Source organism: Alosa sapidissima, chromosome 8, assembly GCF_018492685.1.
Source record: "Alosa sapidissima isolate fAloSap1 chromosome 8, fAloSap1.pri, whole genome shotgun sequence".
Lineage (NCBI taxonomy): Eukaryota > Metazoa > Chordata > Actinopteri > Clupeiformes > Clupeidae > Alosa > Alosa sapidissima.
The window spans coordinates 7,977,480-7,990,422 of record NC_055964.1 but is presented as its reverse complement, the minus strand read 5'-3'; the positions used below and the strand labels follow the sequence as shown (position 1 = coordinate 7,990,422).

Below are 12,943 nucleotides of genomic sequence, written 5' to 3'. Positions count from 1 at the left end.
ACATGACATTTAAAAGCTGTAGCTTCATGCAGTACATGTCTACCATACCTACCTGTTATCACAACTTCTCCCTTACTCCAAATTACAGACCTCACATAGACAAATATGGAGCGCAAATAACAAGGCTTTACATAAAGCTGTCTTTTGACATCTGACCAATACAAGCTGGGTAATAAGATGGTAGCAGTGAAGAAAACGTATTCGACGACTGGCTATGATGAGCTTTATGACCCAAGAGTTAAACTGTATCACCATATTCATTTATGGAGTTAAACTGGACATGTCCAAAGTTTCTGGTCACGAGCAGTCATTTGAAAAACGTGCATGTTAAGCAATCATTAACTTCTGATTAGGACACATTGTTATGGCAGTAAAAAGACTCCCTCATCTGCTTTTTGCAGACGGTTGCTGTGCTGTCTTTGGATACATGCAGCTGGTGAAGTCTCTTTTTGGGAAAGCTGGGTAAAGAATGTAAACAGGACCTTGCTATACTGCTGTATACAATTATCTTCATGTTACACGTTCCAGGGGGTAACATGCTCCAAGTTTGCATGTCAGCACAGAGATGGGTCGTTTTTGGGTAATCACACAGCTGGGAGACCTCTACACTGCCAGCGTCCTCCTCCTCCCACACACACAGCTGCCACCCAGGAGGTGAGGTTAAGCCCCCCCCCACTCACACACACACACACACACACACACACACCTCAAGTACAGCAGCAGCAGGCCCGTTAGGGAACTGGTACTTTGATCATGGACTACTCATCCAGATCTGGAGAGCAATATTTACTCCATCTTCCCTCATCAGCAAACATGCCATGCAATCCGAATTCACTGGATGTACAACCAACTCTGTGGGTCTGCTACACTAAGCTAATGGTCCTGACTGTAACCAGAGAAAGCGAGTAGCAATGACTGCTGCTGCGTGATATACGGTCAAAGAATGTGCCGTCCTAGACCACTATGCTGGAAGGAACAGTGTGTCCAGATAAATCTTGGACCGCAAGTCCTGTTTGACACTCTCAGCCAGAAGCGTCACGGTCAGACTCTAGCGCACAGCTCATTCTCTTGGTGTCCACAGCATGCCGGTCAGAAACAGCTCATTTCAGGGTTACTGTGACCTTTGCAGAAACACAGCACCTCTGACACAACGCATGGGAGTTTACTGTGGCTAAGCACACAGGAGCCTACAGATCTGGGTGAGGTGGCAGAACAAGCGATGCCCTTGTTGGAGAGCTGGCGCTACGGCGCTGGTCAGCGGCAGCTGAGCGTCAGGCCAGTGGGGAGACTCTGCTCACGCGGGTGTGAGATTTCTCTCGCTCTCTCTTTCCAAAAAGGGAGGGAGGACAGAAGGACGATGAGTAATGGTTGTCTGAGCAAGAGACATGTGATTACAAAAGGAAACGCACAAGCACACACACACACAAAAAAAATCAAGAGAAAGAACTAGATTTCACCATTACTGTATGTATACCCAATGGTGTCTGATTGAGATGAATATATAACAGACAGACTATACAATAAAGAAATGACAATTCCAGGAAACAATCAAGGAACAGAAATGGATTTTAAGTGGACTGAATAAAGGATGTTGATTTTAACGGGACTGAAAACACTACTATTTCTGGCCTCTCGCCACCTCTTTTCTTGGCATTGCCAGTGTGTCATATTACATCTAAATAAGCCTTTTGATCACTTCCTGGGAATTAAAGCAAGAATGTGCCAAAGCACCATGGGTAACCTGACCTTGTATCTGAGGCGGATAAGGATAAGGTGACCTGACGTGGACGTAAAAAATGAGTCAGCGGAAAGTCCTCCTTTTCCAGTCAACAATCTGGAGCAATCTTGAGGAATTATATTAATACCAATGTAAAGTGACCTAGTCGCTGAAATAATGGCTTGTCCTGCTCCTCTTTTGCTATCTGCATAGAGTATGAGTGAGTGTGTCAAAGTGTCTGTTTACAGGACTTCACAAATACGGCCCTGAAAGCGGCTTTCATAGCAAACACAATATACAGGAGTCATGGTTGTAAAGAAAAGAGATCAATTATGTAGGATTTTGTGTCCAATGATGAAAACACTGATGGCTGTGATGAAAGAGCAAAGAGTAGAGGTCATCTCACTGTGGCAGCCACTCACCGTTGTTGGTGTCTCTGACACAGTCCTGGAAGACGGCGCTCCATTTCTGCTGGTCTTTCTCGGCCACCACGCAGAAGAAGTAGTGGGCAGCGTAGGGATGCCACAGGATCAGAGGGAACTGGGTCGGACATTTCAGAAATGGAGAACTGCTGGACTTTGCCTTGACATCTGGAACACACACACACACACACACACACACACACACGGTAAACACAAACACATTCCAGTATACAGTACATAAACAATCTGTGAAGTCCAGGGATTTCTTGGGACACCCAAGACCCACGGTAACTGTCGGCAGGGCAGAGAGGTTAAAACTTTCCTTGAGGCCTCCACAGTTTGAAGCCCTCTGAATTGCCTTAAACAGGAAAACTATTATACTAAAGTTAAAAGTATTGCGTCCTATACTAAACTAAGAGATGGCTTAAAAGTCTTGCGTCCTATACTAAACTAAGAGATGGGTTAAAAGTATTGCGTCCTATACTAAACTAAGAGATGGGTTAAATTGTGCAGATCTCTCCCACAGTCTCACCTGGTAAACTGTGACCCAGTAGCTCCAGGTACTGGTCCATGGAGGTCAACACTCGATACCCCGCACAGTTGATGGACCCTTTGGGATGAAGGCCTTTCTCATAGCCCTGACACAGTTGAAAATAAACAGAATGTTAGTCAATGAGAACATGGTGATTTTTATCAGTGCAGGAAGAAGTTAAAAGAAGTTCTTAACTTCTACAGGGAAAAAAGGCACAAATGTGCTGGCCAAGGACCAGTGTTGAGAGTATACAGAAACCAATCAGCAACAGCGCCACTGCCCCCCTCCCCCCCTTTGTACACATATATACAAAAGGTCAATATCATCTTGCCAGCCGTGCGATAAGCCAAAAATCCTACACGTTTAATGTGATGTGGCAAGAGGCAGCAGCTCCAACTCAAGTGAGACCGACTGACTCGACACTCTCCATGACATGAAATAAAGCTCTCTTTCCCACAGGCCTTGCCAACAATATCAACTCGTCCAGATCTGGACCAAGAGGGGGATTGTGTGTGGCGCACTGGTGGTGAGCTGTAGTGGTTGTTTTTCCTTGTGCATTCCAGCTGTCACTCTTTTCACGGTCCAAAGAGGAGAAATTGTCCAGAAGTCTAAGGAAGGGTTCTGGAGGATGGCGTGGGGGGGGGTTGTGGGAGGGGATCACTCACCGCCTTGCTGTCGTAGAAGTTGACATTATAGGAGTCTGGGATGAAGAGGAATCGATTCCTCCACTTCTTGTTCTCTTCCAGGTACTGGAACAGCGTGCCTGAGAAGATGGACTTGTCCTGCAGAGGAACCTGTGGAGAGAGGCAGACGCATAACTCACAGGGGCCGCAGGCTGGAAAAATTCACAGGCAGCGTGGAATAATAATGGGAAATGGGATTACGGAAAGTATTGACATGGGATTTCCTTAAAGCCCTGAATGTTTCGGTAATTGCACGGTTGTGTTTTACAGACGGCCAACGAGTACATTTAAATTAGGAGACCCGAGCTGCATTAGAAAACCAAAGAGCCGCAGCCTTTTGAGAATGTTAGGTACACGTCCTTGGCCAAATCACAAGCTTAAGAGCGCATTTCCAGCAGGAAGTTCTCTCGTCTGACAGCCATGTTTACTCAAAACCCCTTTGCCACCAGCGGGCCAAGTGTCCTCCAAGAAAACACACTTTCATCTTCCTGTAATGGCACCAGAACGCCGTGCCAGCGCGGAGCTAAAAACGCAACTGTTTTGTTTAAACAATCCATAGAAGTTGCCATTAAGGCTGAGAGCAGAGAAAACCACACTAGAGCCAAGCACCAGAGACAGGCACACGTCGCAACTGGCTTTGAGATTAAGCCCTGTCTTAAGCTCTCCAGCGTGCAGTGGACACAGCACAGTTTTCTTTGCTCGGAGACACAATTGCAGGGCAGCTTGATGTGAAATGTCGGTTCATGCTGTAAGATGTTTGTTTACACATTCATCCATACTAAATTATAGATTGTGAGAGAGAGAGAGAGAGAGAGAGAGAGAGAGAGAGAGAGAGAGAGAGAGAGAGAGAGAGAGAGAGAGAGAGAGAGAGAGGACACACTTCTACCAGGTATAATTGCTTAGACAAGTGTCATATTTGTCATACCAATAAAGCACAGAAAGAAAGAAGAAGAAAGAAAGAAAGAAAGAAAGAAAGAAAGAAAGAAAGAAAGAAAGAAAAGAAAGAAAGAAAGAAAGAAAGAAAGAAAGAAAGAAAGAAAGAAAGAAAGAAAGAAAGAAAGAAAGAAAGAAAGAAAGAAAGAAGGGTTGTGCCACAGGTGGAGCAGGAGTGGGTGTAGGCCTTTACCTTGCGGTGCAGCAGCTGGGGCTGAGGTCCTCCGCCCCCTTCGATATCAAAGCGCACTTTGTTAAACAGGGCAACCACGAACTGCTGCTCATACAATCGCCCAAACTCGCCGATGACCTCTCCTGTGCGTGCTGCAAAAACAGAACACAAAAGGGGCAACTTTTAGTTCCCTGTTGTTTTACAATTTCATTGACAATTTCATCGATGCAATCACTTTTCTCCTGAACAGGACACATTCTCACCTAGATACAGAATCACAGGCTCAGTCCCTGCCCTGTCACTGCAAGCGCCTCATGCTTATTCATCCATAAGCACACTGTGTATATTTGATTAGTATATTTAGTATTTTTTATCTTCTACTGTCTTTATTGTTCAGTGGTTTTTGCATGTACAGTACATGTTGTGTGTGATGTTGTGTGTGATGTCGTGTGTGATGTCTGTATGCTACTGAGACCTTAAATTTCCCCTTGGGGATCAACTAACTAACTAACTAACTAACTAACTAACTAACTAACTAGACAACAATCAGACAAATACTACAGAATCATATCGAAGCCGTCAAATCTCAGGTCCAGTGCAGATTAAGCTGTAGACTAATAACGCAGTCTCACTAGATTCATCAGACGTGATGCAAGTCAACATTATTCTGAGAATTCCTCAAGGACAGGTAGTTGCTATTAGAGAATTTCTGTCAAAACTTAGTCACTTATCCTTGTAAAACTTACAGTATAACTGATTATGCTGTGCGTCATGCCAGTTAGACCATGAGCTCTAACTAACCACTGCTCCGTCAGTCACACACACACACACACATACACACACACACACACACACCTTTGTCAACCTGCCCAGATTGCAATGTTTAACTTGTCTTGGGTTTAGCCTTCAGCACATGTTTGTCTCCGTCCAAGCAATCTCACCTGGCACACAACCTTACTGTAGATCATTGGCAACTAATCTAAGACCAGCAGAGACAAACTCTGACTTCAAAACCCGCTTCGGCTATTTTAACAGTCTTCTGTAGAACTCTTTTGTCCAAGTTTGTGTATGATATCAAGTGGAAGTGGGCCTGAGGATTATTTTGGTGATGAGGTGGCTCACGCATGGTGGAGCAAGTAAAGGCTTGCCCACTGGTACTCATCCAGGACAAGGCTAAAGAACTGAGCTCCCACACACTCATCCAAGAGGAAAGGGTGTATGTGAGCAGAGAGAGTGTGTGCGTGGTGTGTGTGTGTGTGTGTGTGTGTGTCTGAGTGTGTATGGAGTGAGGAAGAGAGAGAGAGCGATTTGTTTTATAAAAACTTAGCTCTGTTATGATGACTATAGTGTGATTTCACAAACAACACCCTAACAGTCAGTGTGGTCAAGGCAGTGACTCAGGAATAGTCAGGAGCCCCTTATATCAACTTTGACCCTAGTCACGGATGTGAGGGCAACGGACAATTCAATTGCTCTACAACAACATCCGCTGGTGCAGCTGTGGGGAGGTCAAAAGCCAGGATTTTAGGGAAGGCTTTGCCATCCTGAAGGTGTTTTTCTTCTAACAACCTTCGAACAACCTTCGAACAAGGCGCCCAAGTTCAAACACCCACCCAGGAGGTGTTTGTATCGGACAGACAGCTTTGTGGACAGATTTACAGTATGTTTACAATCAGTGCTGGACAACATTATAAATGTCACAGTAAAGCCTTAATCACAAACAGACGTGATGTGTGTATGATGGGGTTTGCATTCCAGGCTTCACACAGGGAGCAGCCTGCCAGGACCCTCACTGGGAGCATGCGAAAGAAAGTTTAGCAGAGCGCACTGAGCAGCTCTCTGATCCCATCTGTTCTACATTGCTGTAATGAAATGTTTCTTCTTGCAGGAAAAAAAAAAAAGAGATGGAAAGGGAAAGAATGAGAGAGCGAGAAGGAGAAGGTTGGGAACCAAGATGCTCTTAAGAGATAGGTTGTAAATTCCTCATCATGCTGAAGGATATAATTAGGTTATGCTGGTAAAGCCATCAGGCGAGAACAGATGATATGCAAGAGTTGAGCACCGAGGAGCTGTGAGGGGTTTTACCGCAGGGTCCAGAGCTTGATGAATGCGGTGCTCTTCTGCTCTTTGGTCAGGTCTAAACCAAGATGGCCAAAGACCAGAATCCCACAGCAGCACTCTGCTTAACCTTCCCCTCCTTCTTCTTCTTGAGTCGTTCAGGCGGGAGGAATATTGCACATTAAGGTTGGGTGTGGCTGTAATCACAGCAAAGCCGTATGCACACAGCTCACAGCTGACTCACCCTCTGACTAGCCGTGTATCTAAAGCAAACATCCTGAGAGCGAGGGGGCAGAAGCCAACTGGACCGACGTCACTCTGCTCCACTCACCAACCTGGAGCAGTCCCTTCAGAAAAACGCCGTCTCCCACTCACACGTCGTCACCATTGGAGTCGTCCTCCTGGTCTTGTGGGATCGAAATGCTTCCTTGCTTTGATCACAGAAGTCTGTTTAAGTCATTGTTTTGCTTGAGTCTCTTAGTGAGAAACACTAATTGCTGGCAACGTCTGCAGCGTTTGGCCCATGGGAGCTAGCTAGCGTACAAGTGAAAGCAGGGACAACAGACCAGCCGGGGTGTTGGGATTAGCAAACCCCCAAAATGTTTCTGGTGGAAGGCTTCAGTGCAGTGGAGTTGGCTAATGAAAACAACAGGCAGATTACAAAAAATAGCAGTGATTTGAGGCCAGCTGGAAGAGAGGTGAAGAAGTCTCCACCATCAGTGGAGACTGGCTCCAAGGACAGAATGCTAGCTACTGTACTGCCTTCACTGCAGGGACCAGACCAGAACAAAAGCTGGAAGTCTCCTTAGCAGACAAAGGGGCTTTGATTGCTACAGTGTGCTGAGGGCAAGACAGAAATAACGGCAAATATGAAATGGGATGAGTGTGATCTGAGGAACAGATAAGAGGAGAAATCCAAGATTTTATTCAGGAATACCAGAACTGTACACAGCCTTTTAAGAATAGTGTGTCTTTGTAAGGAACATGTGAAAATTAAATGAGTGGCAGTGCATGATGGTATGGCTGAAAAACACAATTACTGGATGAACCTCCAACTGAAGTCCTGATTATTATCACAGTGCCAGAGACAATGAACCACTTTCTGATATCTGGCATTCGTCTTCTGTAGGCCTACACGTGTGGCACAGCATGTGCTTGTGCTACTATGAGTCTGCCATGAGGTCCATGTGATGCTCCAGTGTGTCGAGTGATAAATGCTACACTGCTTTGAACAGAAAAGCACACCGTCACATACAGTATGTGTCTATTGAAAATCATGTCAAATAGAAAACAAACAGCATATGACTGATAACAATTTTGACTGCCAACAAACTTTATCTTGAGTTGCTTGATTTTGACTAGAAGTGTCACATACTTTTTAATCTGATCAAATGTGGGTCATAGGCTTGGGGCATTTTGAAAGACACTGTGTGGATATGTCAATGGTTCGTGAGTGTATACAGTATGTGTGCTTTCTCTGAGTCTTTGATATGTTTGACATGTTAAAGACTTATCTTATGTGTGGACAGGGAATCTGATGTAGATGTGAAGCTGTCCAACATAGAAAGAGAGTGAGAAGAAGAGTGAGGCAGATCATGAAAGTGAAAGAGATAAAGAAATAAAGACAGACAGACAGACAGACAGAGAGAGAAATGGAGAGAGAGAGAAAGAGAGAGAGAAAGAGAGAGAGAGAGAGAGAGAGAGAGAGAGAGAGAGAGAGAGAGAGAGAGAGAGAGAGAGAGAGAGAGAGAGAGAGAGAGACACTGACAGAGAGGAGAGAGATCATCCCATAGGGCTAACACCCATGCTTTTCTAAAGCAATTTCCAAAAGCAGTCTGTTTTCCTTCTGGATGACTAAACCACACAGGCTGAACCAAAACATTAATTTAAGAGCTCGGAGGATTTGGACTGACTCAACTATTTACACCAAGAAGTCTGGCATTCCTCTGATTTGGTGCTGATAGATCGCATACGCAAAAGGGCACAGTTGCTTCCAATATAGACTGTTTGTCATACAGTTGTGATTAGTAGTATTAAAGAGCTCTAAATATTTATGGAGTTATATCATGGCGCTATTGCAACATGCTACTAAACAAACCCCATCACAGCTTTTTGGGATACCTACACAAACGAGCATATTAGAGCTGCTGAGCCAGGCTGGCTCAGTGGCATCAGAGATCAGAGGGGACGTGCTATCGCTGTTGACAGGGTACAAACCAAATTAAACAGGACAAAGTGGCCGTTGAGCGAGAACAAATCAAAATGGCATGATTCAATCAGAGCAATTCGCCAGACCTACTGCGTATGTCATGTGACTCAGACGATGGATTTAAATGGGGCAGAGTGGACAGACAAGGAGAGACACTGGAACTGCTTTGCAAAAAGTGCCATAAGACTTAGGGCCTAGCCTCCGAATCAGATTTCCTCAGTCAGTAGGCTGGAGGAGCCTCAATGAACAGAGGAAGTATACTGCACCTCCACCCTTGAGGAAAACAAGAAGATGAAGAAAGACAGAAAAGACTTGGTGGATAACATGACAAATTATAACCTTATGGACATAATCCATTACAATAATATTATGGCATGAGATGAATCATTTGTGCCATTCCATTTCTAAATGATTTGTAAACAACATAGGCCTTGGGACTAACTGTTTGAGATTTCAGTCAGTATTATACTTTCATTTATGCATAGATTGCATTGTTTACATGGCTTTACACATGCGTATGCTCATCTGAATGGTTCCACAGCTCATTGAAGCAAAGCCAACCTTGTACTCGTGCTCAAGCTGGCTAATTTGTTGTGCAGTGCAAGCATTCTCTAGTAATTGTCCAGAGAGGGGACTTGTTTGCACTGCGGGTAATCAGTGAGAGTGTCGAGTAAGGCCAATTCTGATCACAGCTACACATTGACTTGGATTAAATGGGGAAGTCATCTGAGACTCTGTAAACAATGGTTGTTTTTGTGTTTCTCAGAAAGCCAAAAAAAATAAAAAATAAAAAAATAAAAAAAACACCTCTCTAACAAACTTTCCCACAAGTCCCACCGCGAGGTTCACATCCGTGAGTCAGGGATGGGAGAATTTTGCAGAAAGAATCGGGAGAAGAGTACCCAGAGGCTTTGGACCGAGCCTCCGCGCTATTCACAGCCACCACAATGACTTTGGAATGGGCTGGATCCCGAGAGTGACTCAAGGAAGTGCTCTAATTTTTGACAGACTTCCAGTCAAGGCCCTGGATGAGTCACAGCATGGGGCTGGAAATTGAGGAGGGGGGCGAGAGGGGTGGAAGTCAGAGAGAGCGCATGTAGGAAATGCCTTTTCTTCTTTAAAGTGTGAGTGTGTGTGAATAAGAGTGTGAGTGAGTGAGATTGGATGTGTGTTAGGTATAAGTGGGGGCCACACCAGGGTGTGTGTGTGTGTGTATGTGTGTGTGTGTCAGGACCAGGGGTCAGGACAAGGCTCTTTCTGTCCAGAGAGGTGCGCGTGTGTGTGTATGTGTGTGTGTGTGTGTGTGGGTGAGAGGGCCTGGCACTTTAGTGGCCACACAGAGAGACACTGTTTATGCCCCTCTGGCTTAGCCAGGCAGACGCCTTAACTATGCGGTCCGGCTCGCTGCCATGAGGCAAACACTTCAATAGAACGCCAAACTTCCTGCCAGACCCCACCCCCAGACCAACACTCGCTCACAGTCACATTTGAAAACCCTTGATTTTTCCTGCAGAACATACTGAACATGTGTTTGAATTCTCGCTATTATTCTGACTAATAAATATCAAATATATAGAACCCTTCAAACGGTGCCAAAGAGACACAAACATTTTACAATAAGACTATGTGGCAAGTGAGAGCAACATTCCCCCACACACAGGAAGTGACAAATGGGCCACCACAGAATGTGTTCTTGATAACTGCCTGCAATACCACCACCCCCCCCCCCACATACACACACACACATTCAAGGCTGTGGCATGACCTCACCCGAGAGGCTGCAGGAAGATGACAACAATGACTATGACGTCCAAACCTGGAGTGCGCCCAATTCGAGGGATTCCCAGGCTTTTTGAAAAAAAGAGAGACATAAAAACTTCTCAGTGCCTGAGCTTTGGAACAGCCACTAAATCACAGGAAGAAGCAGGCAGATAGTACCTCATTCTCTCTCAATAGGTCATAAAAAGGCCAAAGCCTTAGGCGTATATGGTTGCAGGAGTCCTTCTGAGTGCACTCTGCACCTCGTAAGAGAATGGATGAGTGGTGGACCTGACTGCTGTTATGTTGATGTTACTCAGTCTTGGCTCATACCACAGTGGTCCCAAATATGGTCAGAATACGGCCCGAGACCATGTTAAAGAGTAGTCGCCTCGAGAGGTTTTGTTTGGACCGTTCCCCCTCTGCTCACCTCCAGTGCGTTTGCCCCTTTCCACATGGTCTACCACCCTCGTCCATCACAGATGCAGAACACAGACCCAGCACTGTGGCACCATGTTTAGCTTTGAGGTTCACCATGTACAAAAAAACAAAAAAAAAAAGGATTCAATGTCCAGACATCTGCTCGCCTGAGACCTACACATCCTGCTGAGTTGAACCGAACAGCCATGACACTCGCACCAGAGAGACATCCAACTTTCCCACTCAAAAACTTTATGCATTCCTCAAATTCCAACTTTTGAACTGAGAATCCCGATTGGTCAGCCTGTGCCAGGGGAGTATGACATATAGTGGTGTCAGGGGCATGATTGGGCTTCTGCATCCTGGAGCAGCAGTGTCTGCTAATGCACTCTCTCTAACACAAACTCACACAAGTTGTGACATTATGTTTAGTTTAATGACAAGTACAGTCTTATATTACAGCTTTTTACAAATAAATAAATAAATAAATAAATAAATACTTTTCAGTTTGGAGTGATGTTTTTTCAGTTTCATCTATGACCAAGACATAGGTCAACATAGATGAATCTATGGCAACATAGATTCAGGAGTTACCTGTTGGCAACTGACAAACGGGCAATTCTGTTTGAAGACACTCAGCATTTCTTGCAGCTGTGGTATCAGGGATCGCCCAACCTAACCACACCCTCCCTCTCTCACCTGTTCAATCCCCCTAAAGTGAGTTTATCCAAGGGATGACTGCTCTTGCTAAATCGGCCATAACAATAAACAGGCGAGCCCGTCAGAGAAGCCAAATCATTCAGAACGTTAACTTCCACACTGGGGTCACAAAGTTCCCAAAAGATTTCAAGGGTTTCCAGATATAAGTAAAACTTAGCAACTTTCAGATCCTCTTTCATTTAAAATGCGTATAGTCACATTTTCCACAACACGTGATGCATTTTTTTCTTGTCACTCACAGCAGCAGACAACACTTTAGTGAAACTTTCCTGCACGGAATTGCTTGTAAATGTTTAAGAATGAAATGGGAACTTATGCAGAGATTGCGTTAAAGGCTGAGGAGGATTAAAGAGGTTGATGAGAAGGATATTCTGCGTCCAAAATGTAACACTAACATCTGGCATGTGACGATGTGGTAACATCACCACAACTTTCTCCAAGATATTTTACAAAGTAGCAAGTTTGTTGGTCCTTTAATAACTTACCGGTGATGAGCTCCCGTTTGCTTTCATCAAGGTGTGTTGAGACCACATCCCCCATTGCGACTGCTTTTACAAATCCAGATATGAATAGGAAAGTCTGCTGCGTTTAAAAAACTGAGATCCACAGACTTGGGAAGCATACAGACTTAATTAAAGTCCCCCTCCTATCCCTCCTTCAAACCAGCAAAAATGTCTTCAAGAGTGAAACGGGGTAGTGTATTACAACTGGGCAAGCAAGCGAGGGCAGTTACGCTGAAGACTTCTCACTACCACAGCAAACAGGCACACCCTCAAACTGATTTGCTTGCTGAAAGTTCAGCGTTTTGACCTATCTGATTTCTATGGCATGTCGAAGGTGTGGTTTCGAGCGAAGTGGATTCATGAGATCAGGTCACCGTTAAATAGTCTATTAAAGGCGGGGCGCAAGCACTTCTAAATCAAACACAATGGCGAGTTCTCTTTCTAACATTAAGGTGATTTGTGATCGAGCATCTTATCCATCAAATAGTAGCCTAACCTAGAAAATGGTTTTGCTTCAGTGTCTTGGTTTGAACACCGTTTAAGACAAATGTCTAAATACCTAATATCAAGTGAAAAAGTCTATCTATGATAACTGTATTTCTAATACTGATACTCAATAGGTAAGTCTTAGGTTATGAACTCCATTGTAAGTAGGCTACCAATTGAGAATATGCTCGCCTAAGGGTCATAAAGTTACGCATTTAAGTGTGTATAAATTGTCTTGAAGCTGAAGCTGGAATAAAGATAGAGAGCGTTCAAACGATGGCTGCACTGTAACCTATTTGAAACGCATACCGATGCTGCCCTCGTGTGGCT

General features: G+C 44.6%; 1 protein-coding gene across 1 annotated transcript in view; it reads right to left on the bottom strand.

Annotated features, from left to right (window-relative positions):
* The window catches only part of niban2b (niban apoptosis regulator 2b), a 32,035-nt gene extending 19,551 nt beyond the window's left edge, over positions 1 to 12,484 (bottom strand). Inside the window, exons 1-5 of the mRNA XM_042101716.1 lie at positions 12,110 to 12,484; positions 4,481 to 4,611; positions 3,337 to 3,465; positions 2,672 to 2,777; positions 2,140 to 2,307 (exon numbers count right to left, since the gene is read on the bottom strand). Coding sequence (XP_041957650.1) covers positions 2,140 to 2,307; positions 2,672 to 2,777; positions 3,337 to 3,465; positions 4,481 to 4,611; positions 12,110 to 12,164 — 589 coding nt within the window. The 5' untranslated portion in view covers positions 12,165 to 12,484. The remainder of the gene's footprint in view (positions 1 to 2,139; positions 2,308 to 2,671; positions 2,778 to 3,336; positions 3,466 to 4,480; positions 4,612 to 12,109) is intronic.
* Positions 12,485 to 12,943: the final 459 nt, after the last annotated feature.